Raw genomic sequence first — 27,268 nt, forward strand, 5'->3', positions numbered from 1 at the left:
TGGGGTGCCCATCCAGCTCTGGGGCTCAGCTGTGCCCCTGTGCTCCTGCAGGAACATCCCAAACCCTGGGATGAAGCAGGGAATGCTCCAAAGGCCTGGCAGGAGGAAAAGGGACAGAAAAGAAGAAATGCTTTTGAAAGAGGGTGAAATTAGGGGTGGGTTGTCACATTTGCTGCCCTCCAAACCCCTGAGAGGAGGGTGCAGCTGGGAGGGCTCTGCTCCCAGGGAGCAGCAGGACAAGAGGAAGACATCAATTTGTGCCAGGGGAAGTTAAGACTGTATAAGAGGGACAATTTCTCCATGGAAAGGGTTTTAAAGCCCAGAACTGGCTGCCCAGGGGGTTCAAAAATGCAGATGTGCCACCTGAGACCATGGTTTGCATGGTTGGACTTGGTCATCTCAGAGGTCTTTTCCAACCTTGATATTCCTGTGATTCTCTGATTCCTGGGACAGGGAACTTGGCTCTCCTTAGCCCACCCAGTGTGATTTAAGCTACAGAATATCTGTAGGACATGGAAAATCTGATATTCCTTGCACTGGTTTGGAATACATCTCGTTCATGTCTGGCTGTGCAATGCTGACAGCTCACCCCAAGCACCACTGAACTCCTTCCAGTTGCTTTTTTGGGCAGATTTTCATGTCCTGCACAGGCAGCAGTGCCAGAAGGGTGGTGTTAAACAGGCAAAACTCAGCGGTGGAGCCCTCACTGAGCTGCTTGTGACAAGTGTGAGAGGTGCCAGCAGGCTCCTGCTTTTTGGGTGGTTTGGAGAAGGAAAATGGGGACATTTGGTGTCTCAGTGGCATTCCTGGGATGTCACTTTTCACTGTAACCTCTGTTAATTTGCACCCCAAGAGAAGCTCCCCAGGTGCCTGACGGCTGCAAACACTTCCTTCAAACTTGTAGCCATGCCTGACACCACAAATTCCCCAAAGTGGCATGGGTGGGGTGTCTCTGGCTGCCCTGGGAACCTCTGGGAACAGGAATTCATGGGTTTGGCTCTGGAGCTGAGGCTCCCTTTCGTTCCAGGATGCCCCAAGGTGAGAGGCAGGGCAGGGGATGGTGCAGAGCGCTCTGCAAACACCTCCCGGCCCTTTGCGCAGCTGTGCCCTGGTCTCAGGCTGTTTCCTGTGTAAAACAGCTCCCAAAGGGTCACTCCAGCTCTGGTTGTGGGAAACAGCCCCAAAAGAATCACTCCAGCAGAAATGAGCAGCACCAGAAGCAGGCAGGCTGTGGATCCTCCAACCACCCCCCAAAAATGAAAGGATTTTTCCTTTTCCTCAGAGATGTGTCTGACAATAGGTCTGTGCTGAGTTGGATGTGAGAGCTCCTCCCTGGGTGCAGGGCTCCTTTCCCCAGGGCAGTTTGTGATGAGGCTGAGGTCAGATCTCTGTGCATCTTGCAAAAATCTGTCCATGCCAGTCCCTGTCTGCCCTTCTCGGGGTGATGTAATCTGTGCTCACTAATAACGTTTCCAAGAGGTGGATAACAGCATTTTAGTTCAGCTCTAATAATTCTGTTAAAGCAGAGCTGGGGTTGTAATTGCAGTTTGTGACCAAGGTTGTTCCATATGTGTGTTCTGTAGGATGCCTTTGTAATGAAATGTTCCCTCCAAGCTCCGTGCCCTGAAGAATTTGCCTTTATTGTGTGGCAGGCAGAGCACTCTGCTCTCTTATAACTAGAGGAGAGGGGCAAAGAAATTCCACCTTGTTTCAGTCTCTGCTGGGGATTTGGAGTTGTGTAAGTGTTGATCTTCCTATGCTTTGGTGTCACAGCTCTGCCCCAGCTCCAAAGCTGGGGAGTGAGTGCTGGGTCCAGGGGCTCACTCTGAGCCTGAGCCAGAGCAGAGGAGCAGGAAAAGCCTCTTCCAGGAGGTCAAACACAGGGCTCTGAAGCAGCACTTTAAATATGATCCTAGCCAGGAGAAACAGAGATGCAAAATCTGCCTGGACAGGGAGCGCCGTGTGTGCTGTGGGTCAGGCAGGGGCTGCTCTGCTCTGGGAGGTGTTTGTGTTGTGGGACCCCTCAGGAGCAGCTCTGGGGCTGGGGTTTCATTTCTAGACCCCCCAAGTGTGCAGGCAGGGACTCCGGAGTAAATGGGGACACAGAGGGGCCACGGCTGCACTGCCCAGCTGTGGGTGGCAGGAGGGGACAGAGCTGGGGATGAGCAGAGGGAGCAGCCCTGGGAGAAAGATCTGGGGGTGCTCTGGGTGAGAGCTGGGACCAGCAACTCCCCCTGCCCTGGGCTGAGCCCCAGGGGGGCAGAAGGGAGGGGAGGGGGATTCTGCCCCTGTGCTCAGGTGAGACCCCACCTGCAGAGCTGCCCCAGCACAGCAGGGACCTGGAGCTGCTGGAGAGAGCCAGAGGAGGCTCCAGGATGGGCAGAGGATGGAGCAGCTCTGCTGGGAGGAAAGGCTGGCACAGCTGGGATTCTTCACCTGGACAGGAGAAGCTTTGGGGTGAGCTCAGTGTGACCTTGCAGGGCCTGAAAGAGCTGCAGGAAACACAGAGAGAAACAATTCCCAAAGGTTGGAGGGACAGGACACAGGGAATGGCTTCAGACTGACACAGGGCAGGGCTGGATGGGATATTGGGCAGGAATTGTTCCCTGGCAGCTGTGGCTGCCCCTGGATCCCTGGCAGTGCCCAAGGCCAGGTTGGACACTGGGGCTGGAGCAGCCTGGGACAGTGGAAGGTGTCCCTGCCATGGAGGGGTGACACTGGAAGAGCTTTAAGACCCGTTCCAATCCAAACCATTCTGAAAATTCCCTGAAATAAAATGAAAATCACTCCATCTACACTGAGTTTTCAAGGAATTTGGCATTTTTTAGCTCTCTCACTGCAGGGCAGAGGGCAACACTGAGGTTCACCCTGGTCAGGGTGAACATGTGGGACAAGTTCCAGGAACTCCTTCCTAGCCCCTGGCACAGAGAGCTCCATCAGCTCGTGGCAGCTCTGGAAGGACTCCCAGCACCTAAGGGAGAGCACAGCTGGAGCAGAAAGGAGGAAAAGGGCCCCAGTGGAGAAGGAAATGGGGAATTTCCTGGTCTGGCATGGCCCTGTCTGTGCTCCCACTGCTCTGCTGGACACCTGCATTTGGGATTGCTCCAAGGCATCCTTCACTTCCATGGGAAACATCCTGCTCAAGATGGGATTGTGGCAAATAAATTGAGTAGCAACATCTGGAATTGCCCCCCCAGCACCCACCAGGATCCTCTGAAAGGAAAAAAAACATTTCCAGGATTCTTCCAGAATTTTGCAAGGCCCAAATAAATGGTCATGAGTGAGCAGGAATTAAAAATTGAAACATAAAAAGCAAACGTGTCATCCTATAATATATCCATGGAAAGGGAAAAGTCATGCTGCTTGAAGTCTGCAAATTTGAGTTTCTCCTGGGAAAATGTAACTCCTGTTCAAATGCTAATGGCTCGTTATCCCTGGGATGTTTTAATTGAACTACAATGTTCCATAAGCAGGGGCAGAGCAAGGTTCAGAGAGCAAATGGCTGATGAACAATCCTCAATCTGCCAGTAAATGTTTGCTTTTTTAGAAACTTCCCCTTCTTGATCTGCCTTAAGCAGATTCTCCGAAGGGACCTGTAAAAGGCAGCTGATTTCAGCTGGAGGTAGCAGCAATATTTGTGTGGCTCTTTGATCCTGGTTTAAAATGGGGAATTTATGGCACTGCTCGAGTGGCATTTGCCAGAGTGGCTGGCCCAGAGAGTGCAGAGATTCCTGGGACAGGAGCAAAAACTGGCTCATTGGAAAGCAAAGATGCAGAATGTTTTAGAAGAGTGATAAAGGAAATCCAGTTGGGCATTGCAGCCCCAGAGCATCTCTGGAGACTCCTCAGGACCAGCACAAACATCCCATGGAGCACAAATAATTGTAATAAGGCATCGATTCCAGGCACCCAGAGCTCTGCCTCCTTTCCCAGGAGTCCAGAAGCCAGAGCTTGCAGGAGAGAGGTGGGAAAAAAAGGGAGAGAACCCATGTGTTTGCCATAGAAGGAGAAAATCCTTTCTTTTTTTTCTGGATGCCCTTCTCAGGGAATTTCTGGGGGATATCTCCACACTTGGAGGTTTTTTCCCACCACCTCACAGTGCCACAGCTGGGAGAAGACAACTGGGAGCTGCCAGCTCCCCCAAAGCTGTGGAAACACTCTGGGTGTGTTTGCAGGGAGCACCTGGCTGACCTTGACCAGAACAAACCCTGTGGGGAGGGAGTGAGATGGTTTCTTTGTTAGATGGGAATAAACACTTGTCAGAAGTGTCAGCACCTCTTGCCTGCCCTGGGAGCTCCTCTGGGGCTCTCCAGCACCATCCCAGGGCTGGCACAGCCTGTGCCTGGCACCTGGTGGGGACAGGGCTGGAGCCTGCTCTGACCCACTGGGGGAGAACAGAGGGGCTCAGGTGAGACCCCACCTGCAGAGCTGCCCCAGCACAGCAGGGACCTGGAGCTGCTGGAGAGATCCAGAGGAGGCTCCAGGAGAAGCAGAGGATGGAGCAGCTCTGCTGGGAGGAAAGGCTGGCACAGCTGGGATTGTTCACCTGGAAAGGAGAAGCTTTGGGCTGAGCTCAGTGTGACCTTGCAGGGCCTGAAAGAGCTGCAGGAAACACGGAGAGAAACAATTCCCAAGGGCTGGAGGGACAGGACACAGGGAATGGCTTCAGACTGACACAGGGCAGGGCTGGATGGGATATTGGGCAGGAATTGTTCCCTGGCAGGGTGGGCAGGCCCTGGCACAGCTGTGTCTGCCCCTGGATCCCTGGCAGTGCCCAAGGCCAGGCTGGACACTGGGGCTAGAGCAGCCTGGGACAGTGGGAGGTGTCCCTGCCATGGCAGGGGTGGGATGGACAGAATTTAATGTCCCTTCCAGCCCAAAGCATTCTTGGATTCTGTGACATTTGGGAACCTTGGGGGACAGGTGGGCCTGGCCCTGGGGTTTTATAAACCAGCATCACTGCTGGGTGGCTGCAAGGGAAAGAGGGAAGGTTCCAAAGGCTCTCTAAATTCACATGAGGCTGCCAGGGAGCCTGGAACTGGGTGGGAACAAACAGCTTTTGGTGTCAGTCTTTGCAGAACAGAGCAGGGCTGTGGGACCAGTGTGGGCCAGGCAGGACAGGGCTGTTCCCAGCTGGACCCTCCTGGTCCTGCCCACAGCTGCCTGACTCAGCTCTGCTCCAGCCCAGGAAGATCTGCCACCACACCTCATGCAGGAAATCTGGGAAAAGTGGAATTTCCCAGGGACTGAGCTGCATACCTAGCCCCCACTTCCCTCCCCCTGCACCTATCTTATCTCTGCCTCTTCCTGAAATAATAGGAACAGAAAAATTAATGACATGAAAAAGGGAGGAGAGGATAAAGAGTATCTGAAAAATCATGTGTCCTCATTTCAGAGCTTTGCATGGTAACAGAGAAGCAGAATGCTTTTTTTTCCCCCCTTTATTAATGTATTAAAATATTAAAAAGCTGGGTGTCTCCTGAACCTACTCTGTTGTTAGGGACTGAGAAAGCTCTGAGGAAGTCTTTTGAGGAGACTGTTGCACTTGAGGAACTATCCAGGGATGCCATGCATGGAGCAGAGCAAATCAAAGCAAAAATCCAAGTTTGCTGTCCTGCTGTTCATGGGGACAGGGGTGACATTGGCCAGCAGGATGCTCTCAGGGATATGGCTGGAGTCTCTTCTGATTTCCTCTATCTCTTTCATCTGGAAGGCCTGAGTGAGACCAGGCCCTTGGGAGAGCAAACATGGCTCTGAGCAGGGATGAGCCAATTTCCTGAAGACTGGGCTCTTTGATTTGGCACTTGGGTGCTTCCCCTCTCAGGTTCTGTTCATTCCTGGGCAATTTCCAAAATGTGCAGTTGTTCTTCTTCATGAATCTTTGCCAACAAAGAATTCAGGCTTTGATGTTGCTACAGATGTGGTTTTCTGTGCCGCCCTCGTGGTGCCATTAATCGTGCAATGTGTATGAGTACAGCAGATATATAAATATATATAAATACATGTTTATCCACACAGACAGACTGACTAAAGGTGTTTTGTTTCCTTTTCCCTGGCAGGTCACTATGGAAAGGATATTTATCGCAGTGGAGGGCCAGATCTCCATAATTTCATCTCCTCTGGGTTTGTCACGTTAGGAAGAGGACACACGAAGGGTACAGTGGAAACCATTTTTTGCTAAATAAAAAGATTGTTTTAAATCCAAAGCTCGGAGCTGCCTGCTGGGCTCTGGGTGCCCTGAGCTGGCAGCGGGGTCAGCCCAGGAAATGTGGCTGCAGGGTCAGTGCAGGACCTGGGGGTCCTGGCAGGGGGATCTATCTGCCTGTGCAGTGGGACTGTTCCTCCAGCTTTGTGTTTTCCTGGGTGCATGGGTGCTCCCAAAGGGGAGGGCAGGAATGTCCAGCTGGCCCAGGGCAGGCAGCGACCACTTCCAGACTGTGGGTCTGGAGTTCTTTTCTTTGACTTCTGGGCTTTTATTTTATTTATTTATCTATTTATTTATTTAGACTGGGGGGGAGGGTGGGGGGGTTATGATGAATATTTTATAAAATTATTTCTTTTTAGCTCCTGAAGCCTATATTTTCCGTGTTCCTATAATCTGTGATATAATGTACAAACAGGAAAACACAAAAAATATACATATGCTGCTCTGTGTATGTTCTGTGTACATGTACTGTATCTAAATATCTGTGGAGAGACAGCTTTATCACAAATAACCAAATCTCCAGGGCGTTCTGGTGACACCAGAGCTGTGTCCTGGTGACACCACAACCCCGGGCAATGTTCATTGATGACGCTGTTGCCTTTTTGGTGAGTTTTTCTGGTGTACAGTGAGACGTGTTCGGAGTGTCCTCCTGTCCCCCCGCCCTGCCCGAGTGCCACCGGTGCCCTGGCTGTGACACTGGGGGTGCATGTGCCACTGCTGTCCCCTTGTGTGTCCCCAAGACTGCTGTACTCCCCCTAGACACGATGTATGTGGAGATTCCTCTCTAGACCAATGTACTGTATGTGGAGCTGTGTCCTCGTGCTCGCCTGGTTGAACGCTCCTGTGTTGTTTCTGTGGATGACCATCACTTACAAATAATTAAAAGACCTTGATATTTTATTTTATTTTTTTCTACATTTCCTGCACTTTTTCCAGTTCTCCACGAGTGTCATCCAAAGTAGTGTTGGTCCTGTAGAACTGTCAGAGAAGAAACAAATATATGTATATTGTCTGTGTATGTCTGTGTGTGCTTAAATAAAGTTTACTGAGGCTGAGGCAGCACCCGTGGGACTTGTAATCCAATACCCTGAATTCCAGATTTGTCATCCAATACCACAAAATCCCAGTCCTGTAATCCAATATCCTGTCATCCAATACCCTGAAATGCCAGTTTTGTAGAGCAACACCCTCAATTCCAGTCCTGTAATCCAATACTCTGAAATGGCAGCCTTGCCATCCAGTACCCTGCAATCCCAGATTTGTAATCCAGTCAGTACCCTGCAATCCCAGTGCTGGATTCCAACACCCTGCAATCCCAGATTTGTAATCCAGTCAGTACCCTGCAATCCCAGATTTGTAATCCAGTACCCTGCAATCCCAGTGCTGGATTCCAACACCCTGCAAACCAATATCCTGCAATCCCAGCTCTGCACCGAGGGAAGGGAAGTAGAGGAACCTCAGGTGGGCTGGGAGCTGCAATGGTTCAAGGAAGGACCGTGGGTGACATTTCACACAAGGTGTCCCCATCCCAAAGGATGTCCTGCCACATCAGGGGTGTATTTAGGGTCAGGTAGCAAAGGTACCCCAGGAGTCATGGTCCATGGAGTGGGGTGTCCCATTAGCCTCCACCAAGCCCATGGAGATCCCTGAGCAGGGCTGTAAATGCAGCCCTTTGTCCCAGACAGGTGAGTTATCCTCACCTGACACCTCTGAGGCACCTCCCAGCAGTTTGGGGAATCTCCCAGTTCCTTCCCAGGTGAGAACAAAACCTCCTTTCCTTCTTTAGCTTCAAAGGCTCAGGGGCTTTGCTCTCCTGCAGGTGGGCCAGGGGTTTCCACACCTTTTCCAGAGCATATTTCCTGTCCCTGGGAAGGTGGAACAGTGGGCAGTGGGATTGCAGCCTGTTTATCAGACAGGGGGTGCTTTCCAAACTGAATAAAAGGCTCCTGTTCTCCGAAGAAATGAATATCGTGGCTGTTCATAGACATCAGAATGGACTGGCCTTAGAATTTACCTTCCAGCTGCCTGTAAATTCACCTGGTTTTTGAACAGTGCTACAAAGTTCATTTCCAGTTTCTTAATGGCAAATCCCCCCACTGCTGAGTGGTGAGAGTGATGAGCACCTCACACCTGCTGCAGGACCTGCTTGTGCTCGTGTGTGCCTTTGTCTGTGACATGACCTGATTGTCTGTTTGTGCTGTGACAGGGGGGACTTGGGGTGTCACAAAGGACTGAGGGGTTCTATCCTTAAGATTGTGCCTGAAATGCTTGGATTTGGGGAAATATTGTGTGAGAGATTTCCTGAGTTCAGCTTGAAGTGACCACCCTGTAAAGAGGGGTGAGAGCTTCAGCCAGGACTTTAGATGAGAGGGTTCTGTGCTATTTTGTCCTATTCCTATTTAGATGAGCAGGTTCTGCCCTGTTTTATCCTATTCCTATTTAGATGAGCAGGTACTCTGCTATTTTGTCCTATTTCTATTTAGATGAGCGAGTTCTGTCCTTTTTCAGTCCTTGTGTTACAACCTCCACTTCAGCCAAATAACCTCACCCTGCCTTGCGGACAGGGTTCTGCCCCTGGACTGAACAAAGCCAGTGAAGTTTCTCTCAATATTTCTCTGCACTGGGAGACACATTTTTGGTGTTTTCTCAACTGTCTTCTGTGCCATGGCAGAACTCCAAGTGCTGAGTAATATTTAAGAGCTCATCTATTTTGGGCAGAAGACAAAGACGTGAGACATGCCAAAGTACCATGGATACCAAATCAGCACATTCACATGTCTGACATCCCCAGCTCCTGCAGGATGGGAATTCAAGGCTCTTCCATGAATTCCACTGGGCAGTGCAGCAGTGCCTGCCACCCAAAGGCTCTGGAGCCATCACAACGCGTGTTCTTCAAACCATGGGCAGTCACTCTGCTGTCAGTGTGGCAGGGTGATCCAGGGATGAATCCTGGCTCTTCAGGCCATGCAAGTCCCCGTGGTGAGGCACAAGGCAGGGCTGATCTCATCCAGCACTAGGTAGGAGGAAGTTGGATGGTTGGTTCTGAGGTAGCAGCTTTCACTTCTGTGTGGAGGCAGCGGGGGGACAGCAGCACCTCCGAGGAGGTCACTGGGTGGGCACAGGGCAGCTCTGCCTCCTCCAGCCCAGAGGGGGAGGATGGATCCACATTCCTGTGTGGGAGCAGCTCCTGGGGCTGTGGGAGGTGTGGGGGGGTTCAGTGCTCTGGGGGCACACTGGGAGAGAGGAGCCAGCTTCCCCCTCTGTGCACCAACCTGAGTTAAATCCCAGCTTCTCCAGCCTATCCCGAGCTCCCTGGCACTGTCTGTGTCCCAGCCCGGCCTGGGCTGTGCCCTCAGTGCTCCCCAGAGCTCTGGCACTGCCCCAGGCTGGAGGGGATTTAGGTGAAACACCCCAGGGAGGGAACACATTCACTCCACATTGCCTATCCCATGTTGTATTGCTGAGTTTTCCAGTAAAAATGTGATTTTTATTTTGGATTTTTTTTGTTGGATTTTTTTTTCCTCACTCTCAGTCTCAGACCTTGAAAATAGTTTCCCAATGGAATTGAGCTCCTTGAGTTTCAGCAGTCTGGGACAGCAGCAGGAATTCTGTAGAGCAGACAATAATCTCTCTTCAGCACTCAAGGGCTTCTTTGTTTTCCCAGTAACTCTGCAAGAGTGTAAAAAATAGTGAGGTTATTTTCTGGAAAAAGCAGAATTTCCCAATTGAACTGAGTGCAAGGGCTTGGGGGAGTGAGGCAGGAGGAACAGAGGGGTTTAGACTCTTCTGCTGGGTCATTTCATAGGGGAAAACAGAGCTGTTCCTACAATCTGCTTGTTCCCTGTAAGCTTGTGCCAGATCTGGAGCAGCTGCAGAGCAGGGCTGTGTGGAAAACTCAGGAGTCAAATGTCCCCAGAGCCTGCCCAAGAACACTTCCAGAAATGGAACCTTTCCTCTTGGTTCAAGGCTGTGCCTGGGCTGCCTGGCAGGTGTGCTCTGAGCCAGGGCATCTGTAGGAGGCTCTTTCCTTGCTCAGACTTGCTCTGAGGATGTTGTGCAGTGCCAGCAGGCAGGAAGGACAGCAAGGGCCGAGCCTCGTGTGCAGGGCAGGGTGCTGGCATCACCCCCAGCATGGCAAGGTGTGGGCAGAGCCAGCCTATGGCCGAGCAGCAGAAGCTGCTCCCAGCACATCTGATCTCTGATTTGCTGTGCAGATCTGGCAGGTTTGCAGCCCATATGTGGGATCTGTCTGCTGGGCCTCTGCTCTCACTAACCTTGTACCTCAGGCAGGGGCACAGTGCTCAGGGCACAGTGCTCAGGGCACAGCTTTGGAGGCACAGGATTTGTGCTTACTGGGTGGGGATGGGCTGTTTGTGCTTCAGCAGGATTTTACACCCAGGTGCTGTCCTCAGATCTAGCATCACCCCTGACATCTCCTGGTGAACATCCCCCTCCCTGGTGTTGTATGTGTTCAAAAGGAGGAAATTGTTCTTGATCTACCTTAGAAAATGATAATTTTCCCTGGGTGTGTGGGCAGAGAGACCATATGTTCCTGGAACCAGAGCAGTGGAAGGTGGCTGCCTCATGGATTCAAGGTTTAGGAGCTGCAGGAATCTGTGGGATCACACGAGCCTGGGAGGGAGAGTGGCTGGAGGGAGGGGGCAGCTGAGTCTGTGGCTTCTCCCTTTACCTGTGTGCCAGTGCCTCTGAGAGGTGAGGGAAACACCCCAGATCTGAGCTGGCACCTCGGCCAACCTCCCTCCCTCCTCCTGCAGCCTCCTGGACAGCCACATCCCCCTGTCACACTGACACATGCCCCTGTCACACTGACACATACCCCTGTCAGACTGACACATCCCCCTGTTAGACTGACACATACCCCTGTCACACTGACACATCCCCAGGTCACACTGACACATCCCCCTGTCACACTGACATATCCCCCTGTCACACTGACACATCCCCCTGCCAGACTGACACATCCCCTGTCAGACTGACACATCCCTCAGGTCAGACTGACACATCCCCAGGTCACACTGACACATGCCCCTGCCACACTGACACATCCCCCTGTCACACTGACACATCCCCAGGTCACACTGACACATCCCCAGGTCAGACTGACACATCCCCCAGGTCACACTGACACATCCCCAGGTCAGACTGACACATCCCCTGTCACACTGACACATCCCCCTGTCACACTGACATATCCCCTGTCACACTGACACATCCCCCTGTCACACTGACACATCCCCTGTCACACTGACACATCCCCTGTCACACTGACACTTCCCCCTGTCAGACTGACACATCTCCCTGTCACACTGACACATCCCCAGGTCAGACTGGCAGAGGGGCCCTGGTGTCAGCAGGGTCAGAAGGCAAAGCCAGGGTGAAGCACCAGCCCCATCTGCCAGCTCAGCCTCTGAGCCTGGACACAAGGAAAGCTCCTCCAAAGGCAAAGGCAGCTCTGGTCACACTTGGCAATCAGAGCTTCCTGCACTGCTTTGGTGTCTCCAGCTGATCTGGGGGACAGCTCCACTGTCTCACCCCTTCCTTCTCTGGAAGCTTCAGAGTTTTCCCAGCCCTGCTGCTCCCTCTGGATGCTTCCCCTGGTGAGCAGACAGGAGCACAGAGTCAGTGCCTCAGGGCTCAGGCTGTGTGTGTGTGACTCTCAGTACAGCTCAGCAGGGCTGGGACATCCTGTGCCAGCTGCAGGAGCAGGTAATTTCCTCCCTGAGATGTTCTGATCTCCCCAGCCATTGTGTTCCCTCACCTGCACATCCTGGCTGCTTTTCCTGCAGACTGAGTCTGGCAGGCTCTGTGCTCCAGCACTGACACATCTGTGTACATGGAACAGCGAGCTGCTGCAGGATGGGACACTGGGGCTGGCACCACTGCCCCTCCTGCACCCACCCTGCCCCTCCTGCACCCACCCTGCCCCTCTGGGACACCCCTGCTGCCTTGGGACACTCCAAACTCAGCCCCTTTTACAGCTCTCCACTTAAGACCAGCTGTGTTGCTGCTCCATTGGCATGTAAATATGATTCAGAGATGAATGGGAGAAAAGAGATTTATTAATTTGCTCCTCATTAGCAGTTTGAGAGTTCCGATTCCTCCCTCCAACATTGCCCTGGTTCCCTGCTGTCATGGCTGGTTCCCTGTTGCTTGGCTTGCAGCTCTGTGTTCCAGTTTCTTTCCCAAAGCACTGGTTTGTACCCTTAATTTGTTATTTTGGGGTCTTCTATTACATCTGTCACAACTTCCTTGGCCCAGCACAGCTACAGAACACGCAGTGAATCAGCTCCAAGCTGGAATTTACTGCCTGCCCCCATCATTAGTAATCCACACTTGCAGGAGACTCATTATTACAGGCAAAGGCAGAACTTTGAAGATCATTTTTTTCACACCTGCACCTGTAACTTGCCATGAATAGATTTGCAAAAATTGAGGGTTAGGTGTGCTGAGTCCTTTTTGCTCATTAAACACTTCTTAGACATCCATCAATGGAGAGCTGGAGCTGGAGCCCTCTGCATCCCAATGAATCACTTTCTGTTTATCCTGGATAATTCTGATGGAGTCTTGCAGTGGGTGCACTGCAGATCACCCGCATCCTGATTCCAGATTAATTCCAAGCCTTGCATATTCTGACACTTAATTGTATTGGCTGGGAAATAGGATCATTGGGATGAGGAGAGGGCCTGGGAGCCTGCAGGAAGATTCCATGACGCAATAGGACATTTCCAGCCACTCTGAATTATTTAATCGCCTTCAGACATGGCTGATCCATTTCTCAGCAGGGTCTGGACAGCTCTGGTTTTTATAGCCCTCAGAACATTGGGGATGGAGGAGAGGGGAAGGCCATGGAAAACATTCCAGTGGCTGCAGCTGCTGTGGGAAGGGGTGGGGGCACACCAGTGGAACCCCCTCAGTCCCTGGTGTCACCTTCTGCAATGAGCACGGAGGTAACTGAGGTGAGGGCTCGTGTTCTTCCATCCCAGACTGGGCAGGAGCCTGGACAGAGGGTTTTGGGGTGTCCCACACTGTTAGCAAGGAGCACCAGGACTGGCAGCTGCTCTGAGACCTCCCTTAAGCTTTTTGTTCCTTGGCACTGCAGGGAAATGGGCACAAGCTGGGAACGCAGCACGTGGATCCCTGCTGGACCACGAGATCCAGGAGACCTTGGAGATCCAGGAGACCTTGGAGATCCCATTGCTCACCCATCCATTGATTTTGGCATTTTTAACTTGACCTGGGGTGTCCTGGGGGTCAAGGACAGGACTGGGGTTGTCTCTTCTTTCTCTCTTTGAGACAATGAAAACCAGAATCTTGTGTTTGAGGCAGGAAAAGGCCACCAGGGCCTTTCTGGGTGTGCACACTCACAATTAGCTGGGTGTTTTGGCATCTGGGAGCTCACAGGGCATCTCTGGCTTTGTGACAGACCCAGAGTTTGGGACTCACCTTCCCCACTGCTGAGGGCCTCCTGTTCCCATGCAGAGATAAATCCCACAAGTGTTCACTCCACGAGTTCCCCATCTGCTGCCCACCCCACAAGCTGCATCCAGCCCTCTGCTGAGTTCCATGGAGGAATTTCAATCATCTGGAGCTCCAGGATGGATCCCTCCTCTTTCTGCTGGTGATAACAGGATAACAACATAAATGAAGTGGCAGAGAGGAGGAGAAGGAAGCTCTGCCTGCTCCTGGCTGCCCTTTCACGGGAGGCTGTCAGCTCTCAGGGATGTTTTGGCAGATACCTTTGAAAGCTGAGCTGGAAGTGGGGAAGAGCTGGCAGGTAGAACCCAGCTGTCTGTGAAACTGGAGCTGCAGCTGCTCACCACAAGCTCCTCTTTGAGGAATGTGCTTTTCTCTATTTATGATCAAGAACCGCTGTATAAAAAGCCCTTATGATTTCTTGCCATGGTGTCACTGAGGATCTCAGGCTGGTTCTCTCCCCAAACAGGGAATTCAGCCTCGATGAAGGCTCACCCTAGAGCTGCATTGATGTGCCTTTGGCAGGGCTGCATTTGCTCTTCATCCTGCTTGCCAGTTGTAAATAAGAAATTCAAATATTATGAAAAGAACTGGAGACTCCTGGCAGCAGAGAGGGGACTTTGCAGAGGGATCTGTAATTCTGAAGCATCTGTGATCTTCCACAACAACATGATCAGAGCTGGGCAGATGGAGAGCTTGAGCACTCCCAAAAATTGACTGCTGCAGCCAAGCCAGTGTGCTATGCACAGTTTATCTGCCCAAGTTCCTTGGGAGAGGCTCCTTGGGATGAGCTCATCATCAGAGAAGAGGTTTTTGGAGACACAGGGCTCAGGTTTGCCTTCCAGACTGACTTTCTATGGATGGTGCTTGCTCCCAGGGGAATTATTTGGTCTTAGGAGCTTCTGTTCATCCTTCAGGTCAGGATAAGACTGGGCATTGCAGGGGTGTGCCCAGAAAATGCCACAGCAGTGACTGCAGACAGTCCAGGAGAGCCAGACATGAAATTCCTGATTGGTTTAATCTTTGGCACAGATTTATCTTCGCCTCTTGGCAGCATGTGGGGCCCAGCCTGTGACCAGTTTGTGTTTTGGCAATGTCTGAAAGGCACAGGTTGAAGATGGGAACCATGATTCCTGTGGAATCATAGAATCATGGAATGCTTTGGGTTCCAGGATCCATGGAGAGCTCAGAGCCCCCTGCAGGGCCTAAAGGGGCTCCAGGAGAGCCTGAGGACAAGGGATGAAGGGACAGGACACAGGGAATGGCTTCAGACTGACACAGGGCAGGGCTGGATGGGATATTGGGCAGGAATTGTTCCCTGGCAGGGTGGGCAGGCCCTGGCACAGCTGTGGCTGCCCCTGGATCCCTGGCAGTGCCCAAGGCCAGGCTGATCACTGGGGCTGGAGCAGCCTGGGACAGTGGAAGGTGTCCCTGCCATGACAGGGGTGGCACAGGATGGGGTTTAAGGTCCCTTCCAGCCCAACCCATCCTGGGATTCCCTGGTTCTGTGTGATCCCCTCTGATGTCACAGGGTCACCAGCAGCACCATGCTGTCCCTGGCCCTCCTGCTGCCCAGGAAATGTCAGGATATCCCTGCACTGCTCTGGGCCCTCTGGGGCCAAGGCTCTGCTGTCCTGGCTGGGCACAGCAGAGCTGCAGCAGAAGTTTGCCCAGGCCTTTGGAAGCAGAGCTGTGGGTTTTGCTCCAAGAAGGAGAAGTTTCTCTCTGGCTCAAGAAAGGACTGGGTTATCCAGAAAGGCCTGGCTTTACCCAGAACCCCTATCAGCCTTTGAGCTGCTCTTTGTGTGCTCAGGGAGAGGCAGAGCTCGGCCATTTCCTCTGCCAGAGTTCAGGAGGGAGTTCAGGGTCTGAAGCCAGCTTGGAGCAGATCTGTGTCGGAGGGGAGGGAAGCTGTGCAGGGCAATATTTGCTCCTCCATGAACCAAAGTGCAGGATTCCTGAGGAGCAGGGAGGAGAGGAGGGCAGGGGCTGGATGAAGTCCTGTGTAAGGGCTTGGGGGCTGCAGTGGATCCATTCCCTGGGGCAGGAATTGCTCCTGCTGCCCTCACAGAGGGTGGGCATTGAGTCAAAACTCCTCAGCACTGAGGAGGAGGGTGCAGCCCTCATCTGTCACTTCCCTGCCTATGGAGGGGGGCTGGTGGTTCTCAGGAGGCTGTTGGGTCCTCCAAGGAGCAGAGAGGGGCCCAGGAGGGATGTGAGGGAGGGCTGTGGACTGAGGGATGAGTGCAGCATGTCCCTGCTCGAACTTTCCCAAGTCTCTGCCTGTCTCTCAGTTATCCTCTGGTAGAATTTCCACTCAGCCAAGGCACTGGATGGGAGAAGGATGAGCCTTTCCCCTGCTGAGCTCCTGGTGGAGCTGGGACAGCTCTCTCCTTCCTGCTAGCACCTTCATTCCTCCCAGAACTGGACTAAGCCAATCCCTTCATCCCCACTCTTCAGGCAGTTGTTTTAAAACTCCCCAGGAGTTTAAAATCCCTTAAAAAGTGGCTGTCACATCCTGGAAAATGCATCTCTGGTGTCTTGTCTCATTCCAGATAAAGCCAGACAGGTCAGCTCTCCAAAGCCTTTCCTGGGTGCCAGCATCACTGCCAGGCAGTGCCTTGAGGCTGCCAAGGTGTTCCCATGGAGCAGAGCTGCCAGAACCCCAACCTGTGGCAGTTTGGGGCTTGGGTTCAACCTGGGATTTTCTGTCTGGCAGTGAAAATTCCCTCTGGCAGTGAAAATTCCCTCTCCTCCATGAGAGCAGCACTCCAGCCCATGGAAAGGGGATGCATGGAGCAGGGTTTGGCCAGGGCAGATCTTCCCATGGCACTTGTGCCTCTCAGAGAGTCCTGCCAGCCAGGGAATGAGCAGAGAGCTGGGGGCTGCCAGGGACTCCTGTGGTGCCACACAGCCCTGGAGCACAGCCCAGCTCCTCAGGAAAGAGCTGAGTCCAAGCCCATTTCCTGCCAATAGCTGGGGTTTGTGATGGATTTCAATGGCACTGCCTTGGATCTGCTGCAGAAAATCAACTCGTGTGTGCAATGCAGAGCAGCCCATGGTGCTGCTGCACACCTGCCCCTCTGAAAAGGGGCTTGCAGCTCCCCTCTGAACCAGGAACAGATTAATGATGTGTTGAAGTCTTCTCTTCTCTTCTCTTCTCTTCTCTTCTCTTCTCTTCTCTTCTCTTCTCTTCTCTTCTCTTCTCTTCTCTTCTCTTCTCTTCTCTTCTCTTCTCTTCTCTTCTCTTCTCTTCTCTTCTCTTCTCTTCTCTTCTCTTCTCTTCTCTTCTCTTCTCTTCTCTTCTCTTCCCTTCCCTTCCCTTCCCTTCCCTTCCCTTCCCTTCCCTTCCCTTCCCTCCCCTCCCCTCCCCTCCCCTCCCCTCCCTCCCTCCCCTCCCCTCCCCTCCCCTCCCCTCCCCTCCCCTCCCCTCCCCTCCCCTCCCCTCCCCTCCCCTCCCCTCCCCTCCCCTCCCCTCCCCTCCCCTCCCCTCCCCTCCCCTCTCCTCTCCTCTCCTCTCCTCTCCTCTCCTCTCCTCTCCTCTCCTCTCCCTCTCCCTCTCCCTCTCCCTCTCCCTTTCCCTTTCCCTTTCCCTTTCCCTTTCCCTTTCCCTTTCCCTTTCCCTTTCCCTTTCCCTTTCCCTTTCCCTTTCCCTTTCCCTTTCCCTTCTCCTCCCATCCCTAGTTTCTGTACCCAGAAGGAATGCAGGGTGGTAACTGCTCCCCAACCCCAGGATTTTGCTGCTGGAGTTTGTTCACACCCTGGGCTCAATGCAGGACCAGACTGAGCTCAGGGATCACCTTCCAGCTACAATGAGGAAAATGTTTGTGCAGCCAGAGAGCTGCAGATCTGCCAAGTGCAGCAATCCTTCAAACCCCATTTCTGAGCAGGGCTGAGCTCTGTGTGTCACCAGATCTGTGCTGACAATTCCTGGATTGCTCTTTGGAAACTCAGCCCTTCAACATTTTCTTCAGGTGCTCCACTCTTATCTGTTCTTGTTCTGTCATCACACTGCCTCTGTTGTTTCAGATGTAACACCAGGTTTTATTCCAAGGTACCAGTAACTGGTATTAATTTCAGATCTGCTCAGATAGCAGGAGTGCACAGTCTATAAAAGGCATCTCCTCATCTTCCTTTTAAAGCAGGAAACTAAAAATAGAGCTGGTTCAAATAAAGGTGATGAGAACAACCTGAGGTTTGGATTAGGAAGTAGAATGGGAATTAAGACTTTAGAAGTGCCTGGTGACGTGTCTGTGTTGGAGGGAGCCATGAATAAAGTTTGTGATGTAGGTTTGGGCCAGAGAAGGTTTGGTGAGTTCTGCTCCTCCTTTCTGTGTGGAAGGCATGGATAGAAAATGCTGGGTTCAGAAGGGAGAGCAGGCAGTGCTTCTGTCCCAGGGCATCACCCATGGGTGTCACTGCCACCCACTGTGGAGGCAGCAGGGTGCAGGACACAGAGCACAGGTCCTGAGCTTTTGTGGAGAGGGAGACAGGCAGAGCCCCCAGAGGAGGCACAGGAGTGGTAGCAATGTTCCTGAGGATGAAGTGCCGCAGCTCCTAGGACTGCAGGGACCTCCCTGAGCTCCTGCTGTCCCTCAGCTCCCGTGGAGCAGCTCAGGCTGTGCACCCACAGGCTGCCAGAAATACCCTCAGCTCGCCCCAGTTTGCTGAGAGCTGGGGGAAACTGGGACACCCAGAGGGGAGCAGGAGCTGCTCTCGAGGGTTGGGCCACCCTGAACCAGCTCCTGTGCCTGGGGTGGGGACAGAGCTGACACCCCCACAGCTCCTGTGGCTCTGCTCAGGGGACACAGCTGTGATGCTGAGCTTGGTGACCGCTCACCTTTTCCTCCTCAGGGCTTCCTGCAGGGCATTTCTGCAGCTCATGGGGCTGGGGCTTCAGGTGAGGCCTTAAGTTTGAGCTTTCATATTCCCAGACTCTGCAGTGCATTGGTGTGTGACTCTGAACTCCATACAAAGTGTCACAAGTTCTCCTCCCAGCTCAGGCACACAAAACAATCCTTTTCCAGCCCAGAACCAAGGACACCGCTGCAGCTCCAGCCCCAAAAAGTGCAAACAGCAGCGAATTGAGGAGAGAATCTGGGAGGATGGGAGTGCAGAAGCTGCAGCTGGAATTGGACAATGAAGGCCAAGCTGGAAATGGCCCCAAAGTGATCAAAGTGTGAGAACTCGTGACTCGGATCCATCTGGGCTCCATCTTGGCTGGAGCCACGGCCGGGCTCTTGCAGTGCCCAAGGTGAATCCTTGGGAGGGCTTGGAATAAATCCCTGCTTTATTCCTTTAGCACTGCCCACCTCTGCTCCAGGGAGCCTCTCCAGACATCACAGGTGCAGCTCCAACTTTGTCCTGTCCCCTGTGAGCTTTGGCTGCTGAGAGCTCCCAGCCCAGACACTGAGCACAGCGAGCCAGGGCTGCTCAGAGCTTCTGAGCTGGCCCAGTCTGAGCCCGTGGTGGTTCCTGGTAGCCACAGTGGCTTGGCAGGGAGGTGTTTTTCTTTCTGCAGGCTCCAGGTCGTGGAGAATTGGCTCCAGCAGCTGCAGTTGGCAAAGGCAGCAAGGAAATGAGTCTGAGTAGGGCAGGAGGGAGAAGATAAAAGTGTGACCCCCCCCCTGCAGTGCCACACAGGGCCCAAAGGGACATGGGCACTTGAAGCCACAAAGCCACAGAGCCCTGTCTGTAGCACCCACACTGCTGCTCCCTCTCCCAGATGTTTAATCCTGAGCAGGCTCTGATTCCTGCCCACTGCTAAGGAGATTCCTCAAGGGCTGCTCCCCTCCCATCCCTGCCTCTGGACAAGGGCTGGAGGGACAGGACACAGGGAATGGTTTCAGACTGACACAGGGCAGGGCTGGATGGGATATTGGGCAGGAATTGTTCCCTGGCAGGGTGGGCAGGGCTGGCACAGGGTGCCCAGAGCAGCTGTGGCTGCCCCTGGATCCCTGGCAGTGCCCAAGGCCAGGCTCAACAGGGCTTGGAGCAGCCTGGGGCAGTGGAAGGTGTCCCTGCCATGGCAGGGGTGGCACTGGATGGGCTTTAAGGTCCGTTCCAGCCCAACCCAGTCTGCTGTCTGAAAGCAAAGCAGAGTAAGACAGGTCCTGGCAGGGGTTTGGCAGCTCCCAGCTCCCTCCTGTGTCTCGTGGTTCCTCCTTCCCTTCCCCTCTGTCTGAGGCAGCAGCAGGGACCAAGCAGGGGCAGTGTGACACCTCAGTGACTTGGATCCTCAGTGTCCATGGGAGCCAGAGGCTCTGCTGTGGGGTACATCCCAAATCCCAGAGAAGCCTCATCCCAACCACGGCTGACTCTTTCACCAGCTCCCAGGGTGATGGACCCAAAGGAGACCTCCCGAGGGCCTCCAGCTCCTGACAAATGCATTCATCAGATTCCCTGGGACAGAAGCCTCCAGTCCCCAGCATGGACATGAACCACCACCAGGAGCAGAGAGAAGGCACAGAAATCAGTGCCTTTGGGCTGCTCTTTAGTCCTCTCTGGATAAGGAATCACCCACAGAAGGGGCAGGAGCCACTGAGAGGTTTCTCTTCCTCTGCTCCATTCAAGGAAGATTAACTCATCCTGCAGCAGGCACAGAACTGCACTTCAAGGAGGATTTTCTGGGGAAGGCTTGTCCTGCTGGACAAGATGGGACTAAAGTGTATCTTGTTTAGCCCAGAAAAGGGGACTGGGAGATGTGGGATCATCCTGCATCAGTGTGGTGGGGCTAATCCCAGGCAAAGGGAAGGACAAGCCCAGCACAAACTGGAGTTTGGTGATGGATGGGTTTGGGAGGGCGGTGTGCAGGTCTGGGCTGGGAATCTCTCCAGCAGTGCAGGCCCAGGAGCTCTGCAGCAGGCACTGGCCATTCCCCACAGGAACACTCTGTCCCAGCAGCTCTGCCACCAGGCTTGCAGGATGTGTCCCTTCTCCTCCCTGGCACTGCCTGACGAGCTCTGGAGCCCAGCAGGGACAATGTTTCTGGAATAAACCTGCCCCAGCAACCCCGAGTGCCTGTTGGGGAGCAGAATAAAGGACAATTTCCCAGAGAAGGTGGATTTATTTGTGCCTTTGTAGTTCTGTTCTGAAAGCACAAATAATATCCCTCAAGAAGTAGCACGGAGTCCATCAGCTTCCAGCTGCTCAGACCTTCCCTGAGCTGTGTCTGTTCACATCCCCGTTCTGCAGGAATTGATTGACTCAGAGATAAACAGATCAGGCCATTGCTTTTCTCTCCTCTAAACCTTCTGCTTTTCTTGCAAAGTAGGTCCTGTGCCTCAAATGACAAAACTCCTGAGCTCTCCAGAGAGGGGAGAAAATCCTGGCAGGGAAAAACAGGAGGGCATCCCACACCTGGGACAGCTCCCTGCCCACATCCTCCTCCTTTCCCAGGTGATCCTGACCCTTGCAAGGCTCACAACTCAGACATTAGTCATATAGTTCCCATATAGACGATATTCTTGTTAATTAGCATCTAAAAACGGGGCTCTTAGTCTGAGTCATTTGGCTTTTAGTCACCCTGGCTCTCCAGGAAAGGGTCAGTGGCTGTTTTTGCCTGGTTCAGCTCACCCTGAGACAGGGGAGTTCTTGGATGTACATGAGAACTCAGGGGACACACTGGAATTGGGGTACAAGGTTTGCAGCTGAACCAGGGGCTTGAGTGCAGTTTGAAATTACCTCCCCAAAGCTGCAGGCAGGAGAGGGAACGAGCCCTGTCCACTCAGTGCACCTCTCAGGGCATCCTCCTGCTGAGCCACTGCTGTGCCCACCCCTGAGCCAGAGGGTGCAACCAGGGCCAGGCTGCTCTGAACCCACATCAGTCCTGCACTCCCCTCATGGAGCTGTGGTGGCCAAGAAAGACAAGGCTTGTCCCAGCTGTGGGCTGGCCACAGCCCCAGGGCAGTGCCCATCCCTGTGCTGGCACTGCTGGGCACCTCAGTGCTGGGGCAGCTCTGGGACACTCAGGACAGGAAGGACATGGAGGGGCTGGAGCGTGTCCAGGGAAGGGAATGGAGCAGCTGAGGGAGCTGGGAAAGGGACTCAGCCTGGAGAAAAGGAGGCTCAGGGGGAACTTGTGGCTCTGCACAAGTCCCTGACAGGAGGGGACAGCCAGGGGGGATCGGGCTCTGCTCCAGGAACAGGGACAGGAGGAGAGGGAACGGCTCAGGCTGGGCCAGGGGAGCTCAGGGTGGACACAGCAGGAATTTCCCCATGGAAAGGGTGCTCGGGGATTGGAACTGCCCTGGGAGTTTGGAGTGCCCATCCCTGGAGGGGTCCAAGGAATTCCTGGAGGTGGCACTGAGTGCTCTGGGCTGGGGACAGGGTGGGGATTGGGCACAGGTTGGATTGAATGACCCTGGAGGTCTTTTCCAAACTCAGTGATTCTGGGATTCTGGGGACAGGTGCTGAGGAGCAGCACAGGGCAGAGGAGGAGGATGAGGAGGAGGGGGGATGTGGCTGTTTCAGCAGTGCTGCTCCTCAAACTGAGTGTGAACTCCAGCGTGAGCTGAAGGCCACCCACTCTGCAGAGTGACAGCACAGAAGGATCCCCCAGATCTGTAACTGGTGTCACATCCCAAGGTTTGTGGCACAAAGCTCAAGAGCTCCAGCTGGCACAGCCTGCCTTTATCCTGCCTGTGCTGACCCTCACTCTGCCACTGCCCTTTCCTGGAGGGCTTCAGTGGCAGAGAAGAGCAGGCAGCAGGAGCTCTGTGTGCTCTGGGCTGCTGCTGGCGAGCCAGGAGGCTGAAGCCCCCCAGAGATGGAGTTCGGGGGGGTGCTGGGCACAGAGCACTCAGGGCGAGATTTCTGTGCCTGCATTTGTCAACAAGGGACTCTCACAGAGGGGAGACACCCCCAAAAAACCCTGAGCCTTCCTGGTACTCACCCTCTGCTCTGGAGCCAGGCTGGGAGAGCTGGGGCTGTTCACCTGGAGAAGAGAAGGATCCAGGGAGAGCTCAGAGTCCCTTGCAGGGCCCAAAGGGGCTCCAGGAGAGCTGGAGAGGGACTGGGGACAAGGCATGGAGGGACAGGACACAAGGAATGGCTTTAAGCTGAAGGAGAGTGGATTTAGATTGGCAATCAGGAAAAAATCCTTCCCTGGGAGGGTGGTGATGTCCTGGCACAGGGTGCCCAGAGCAGCTGTGGCTGCCCCTGGATCCCTGGCAGTGCCCAAGGCCAGGTTGGACACTGGGGCTTGGAATGGAAAATGTCCCTGCCCATGGCAGGGGGTGTGGAACTGGATGATCTTCAGCATCCTTCCTAACCCAACCCATCCTGGGATTCTCTGACTAAACCCCCCCAGCCCAGCAGGGCTCCCAGGCTGTGCTCCCCATGAGCTCCAGGGGTGCCCAATTAGCACAATTTCCTCTCTCAGGCTTTTTCCTTGGCAAAAGGGAGAGCGTGAACATGGCTGAAGGCAGATTTGTCTGAATGCACTTTTATACCCCCCCCCCCACTCTGGGCCAGCTCCCAAAATCCTGCTTGGGCTGCTCAGGGCATCACAAACACAGGATGGTGACAAACACCCAGTGCCAGCAGAGCTCAGGAGACACCCAGGCTCCTGCTGTGCACACCTGTAAGGCAGAACTGAGCCCTTTGATGGGCTCCTCTGATGCCCACGAGCTGCAAAAATGTTCAAGGCAGCAACACCAAAATAAATGCTGGAGCAAACAGCAGATGTGCCATGGTCAGCACTGGGAGGGATGTTCCTGTCTGGCACAGGTGGAAGGAAGCACAACTCTCCCTGCTTAAATTGGACGAGGCCAAACAGGCATTTATTGTGCCATGAACACCTGGGCCAGGTAGCACTTTCCTAGCTGGAGGGAGGCAAAGAAATTCCAGCTCTTTTTGGCACAGAGGCTTCAGTTTCCAGACGAGTTCGAGTCCATTCCACAGGTTCCTGCCACCCTTGTGCTGCTCTGAACCAAACATAAAATGGACAAACCCATGAGCTGCAGGGTTGGAAAAACCAGGGGGGTTGTAGTTTTTTGGTTTGTTTTGTTTATTTAAATCTTTGTCACCAGGGAAACAGAAGCAGAAATGACAAATGCTTTTGATTTGTCGACATTTCCCACAGATATTTTTGGCCTAATGGTGACAAACAAAGCATTTGTGGGTTTGAGTTCAACACTACCTGATTGCCTTCCCAAAGTGAAGGTGGGAATGCTGGCAGGGGGCTGAAGGCACAGGTGGGGCTTTGTAAAGATGGATTTTGTCACTTTGGACCTGTCTTCTCTCAGCTCCTGGGCTGGCTCCATCCCAGGAATTGTCACCTCTCCTTGGGCAGAGCCACCAAGATGTGTCACATCAGCCCTTGTGGCATCTGGAAGGCCATTAGAGTTTTACTTTTTAATAAAGAACCTTGTTTATTCCCGTCTAGAGGACAGGTGCCTTTGTAGGGAAAAAGGGCTTGGAGGAATGTCACAGAATTCCAGGATGGTTTGGATTGGAAGGGAAGCTAAAGATCATCCAAGGAGTTCCAGTCCTTGTCAAGAGCAGGGACACCTTCCACCATCCCAGGCTGCTCCAGGCCCTGCCCAGCCTGGCCTCGGGCACTGCCAGGGATCCAGGGCTGCTCTGGGAATTCCACTCCAGTCCCTCCCCACCCTCGAAGGGAAGAATTCCTTCCTATGTTTCTCTAAAAATGTTAAAGATGAGAACCACGCTTTCCTTCTCTTTTGATTTGCAAAGTTAATCTGGAAGGAAGTGAATTGAGGAGCTGGGATCTGCTAGGACTTCCCTTAGCCACGTTCCAGGAGCTCCTGTTTAGCTGGAGGGATAAATCCTGCTGGGATGGCTGTGGAGTGTCTTGTGAAGAGCAGAGCTCTTTGATTATCCTGTTGCTATTTGTCAAATGCAAAGGACCGTGTAAAAAATCGTTTTCAGCCTTCAGAACTCCTCTCCTTTCACTCTGCTTTTGATGTCTGAAGAGAAAATAGCCCTGTGAAGCAACTTGGTTTCTTCAGAGCTATTAACAAGTCTTTCAGGGTCCCAGGGTGACATAACAGGTCTGGTCTGACTCATTCCGTTTAAGAGTGTCTCCTTCCAGACAGAAATAGCTCAGTGTGCAGCCATAAAAACATGAATCAATTAATGTCTTCTATTAACTAGAAACGCAGATAAATCTCCTCAATCATGGGAATGCAAATTCCTGGCTCCCCTTCCTTCTCCCTCCCCGTGCTCTTTGTATTTGGCTTCTTTCTTAATCGATCTTTTCTGGATGTTGACTCCAGGTCCACGTGGTTATTTTTTTGCAGCTGATCTCGGGGACCCTGGGTTGCAGAAAGCTGTGTCAGAGGCACTGGATGCCACTGCAGGAGAGCTTTGTGTGCTCCCCATGCAGCCAGGGGGTTTGAGTCCCCCAGACCCCTCTGGAATTGGCACAGCTGAGCTGAGAACAGCTGGACTCAGGGCTGCCCTGCTCCGCTGCAGGGAAAGGAATTGTGCAGTACTGATGTTGTAACTTTGGGATTTGCTTTCAAGAATAAGTATTGTGCACAATCCCTTTGATGAGCAATCCCTTGTCCCAGGAGAACGGAGATAATCCACTCTGGGTGCTGCCATCCCGGGTATCCCAGTGCTCTTATCAGCATTGTCTCAGATAACAAACCTGCTGTACCCAGGAATCACGGGAGCTCATCTAACAAATAAACAGGTTAGAAAGGATCCCAACACAACTCCCGGGGACTGAGCAGCTCTTCAGGTAACAAAGGCTGAAGGAGTGGGGATGGGGTTATGGTGTGTCCCAGCAGCAAACTCTGCTCGTTGTGGGGTGGATTTATCCCAGTTCCAGCAGAACAGAGACTGAACAAGCCCTGGCAGGGACATCTCCCACTGTCCCAGTGTCCAGCCTGGCCTTGGGCACTGCCAGGGATCCAGGGGCAGCCACAGCTGCTCTGTGCACCCTGTGCCAGCCCTGCCCACCCTGCCAGGGAACAATTCCTGCCCAAAATCCCATTTCAATCTAATTTCCTTCAATTTAAAGCCCTTCCCCTTTGTCCTGTTCCTCCATCCCTTGTAAAGAATATCTCTCCATCTTTCCTGCAGCTCCTTCAGGTACTGGAAGGAAAAAAAGAATCCATGCAACAAGTGAAGTGTTCCCACCGTATGAGGCAGATCTGGGAAAGGGGCGTTCCAGTGACATTTGCAGTGTCATGGACTCAGCAATGCCACGGTGCAGAATTCACCCAGGGCACAAAATCATTTCCTCCTGTCCTCTGCTTCTCCGGGTGCTGGGGGAGAGGAGTCCCTTCTCAGTGTCCTCTCCTCCTGGAGAGGAGATTGCAGTAATCTTTAGGGTCAGTTGAAACACCAAAGCCTCAGTACCAGTCTGTCTAGCAGCTCCTCTTCACCTGCTGCTAGGTGATAATGACTTGAAGAACGGAATTAATTAGGCCAAACCTTCCACGCTTCCTGAATCTCTCAAGGTGGATTTTTCTCTTTTTACTTCTCTAACACTCAGGAAAAAAAGAAAAAAAAAAGGAAAAAAAAAAAGTTTCATCCTTTTCCCAGTAAGAAATAGCAAGGAAAGGATTTGCCTGTATTTTATTAAGCATTTAATGAACACTCAGGGTGTCCATATTTTCTTACATTTTTTAGTCTTAGACCAAAGAACAAAAGCTCTGAACATCCAAAACTTATTTTCCTCCACCTTTTAGTCTTAGACCAAATAGAAAATCTCTGAGAATCCTAAACTTGCTCGATAAAACTCTTTAGAGTGTATCACTGGATTCCCTAGGGCTGTCCCTGTCCTAGGGATGCTCCAGGTCCCTCAGACTCCTCTCTGACCAGGCTGTCCCTGTCTCCACCCCCATCTGGGGGCTCATTTGACACTTTTCTTTCTGTTGGAGTGAATTAAACCCGGATTCCTTTCGAACCCATGCATCAAACCCTGCCCTGAGATCCAGCTCCGCTCCCCGAGGGCTTTTGTTCCTGAGATACTGCTGGAGTAGTCTGAATCATGATCTCATCAGAGACAATAAAACCCTGAAGAGGCTTCTTAAGTGCTCGGTTTAAGCTGCTGTCAGGGAATGTGCCTGCTCACATAACGAATACATTCTCCATTTCCACAGACATCACTCACTTCAGTCCCCAAGTTACCCTTGCTCTGTATTAATTTGGGGTCAGACCAATCAAGCATTGAGGGAAAACACATTAATGCCAAAATCAGAGGATTACCAAGGAGGTTGAGGGTAATGAGCAATCCCACTAAGAAAACATCTATTATTCATGCATGCACATGTGCACTCACACACAAACCACTTTTCTGAATAAAAACACCAAGCCAGAAGACATGGGGGATAAAACCGTGGAAATAGCAACAAGTTCAGAATGAAAAATTTCCACTTTTTCCTTGAAAATATCATTTGCATAAAAAATGTGTGGCTTTTATCTAAGTCTCCATTTTTGTTCAGAGGAAAAATTGCCTTTTCACATTATTCCCTCTATCAGAAAGTTGATTTCCCAGGCTGCCAAAGCAGCCCACATTCCAGAGCCACAGCACAAGCTTCGTTACCCTGATTCCAAGGAGGAATAACTGGCACAGCTTCTGTTGATGGTCTC

General features: G+C 52.6%; 1 protein-coding gene across 3 annotated transcripts in view; it reads left to right on the forward strand.

Moving 5' to 3' along the window:
• SHISA6 (shisa family member 6) overlaps positions 1-27,268 on the forward strand; it is a 193,125-nt gene that overhangs the window by 37,944 nt on the left and 127,913 nt on the right. For all 3 annotated transcript variants that reach the window (XR_004419782.1, XM_033076581.2, XM_033076582.2), the window contains exon 3: positions 6,060-6,155. Coding sequence is in view for 2 of the 3 variants with exons in the window: in XM_033076581.2 (XP_032932472.1) it covers positions 6,060-6,155 (96 nt within the window). In the remaining variant the exon portion in view is untranslated. The remainder of the gene's footprint in view (positions 1-6,059; positions 6,156-27,268) is intronic.

The sequence above is a fragment of the Catharus ustulatus genome, chromosome 20 (assembly GCF_009819885.2).
Source record: "Catharus ustulatus isolate bCatUst1 chromosome 20, bCatUst1.pri.v2, whole genome shotgun sequence".
In the NCBI taxonomy this organism is placed as follows: domain Eukaryota; kingdom Metazoa; phylum Chordata; class Aves; order Passeriformes; family Turdidae; genus Catharus; species Catharus ustulatus.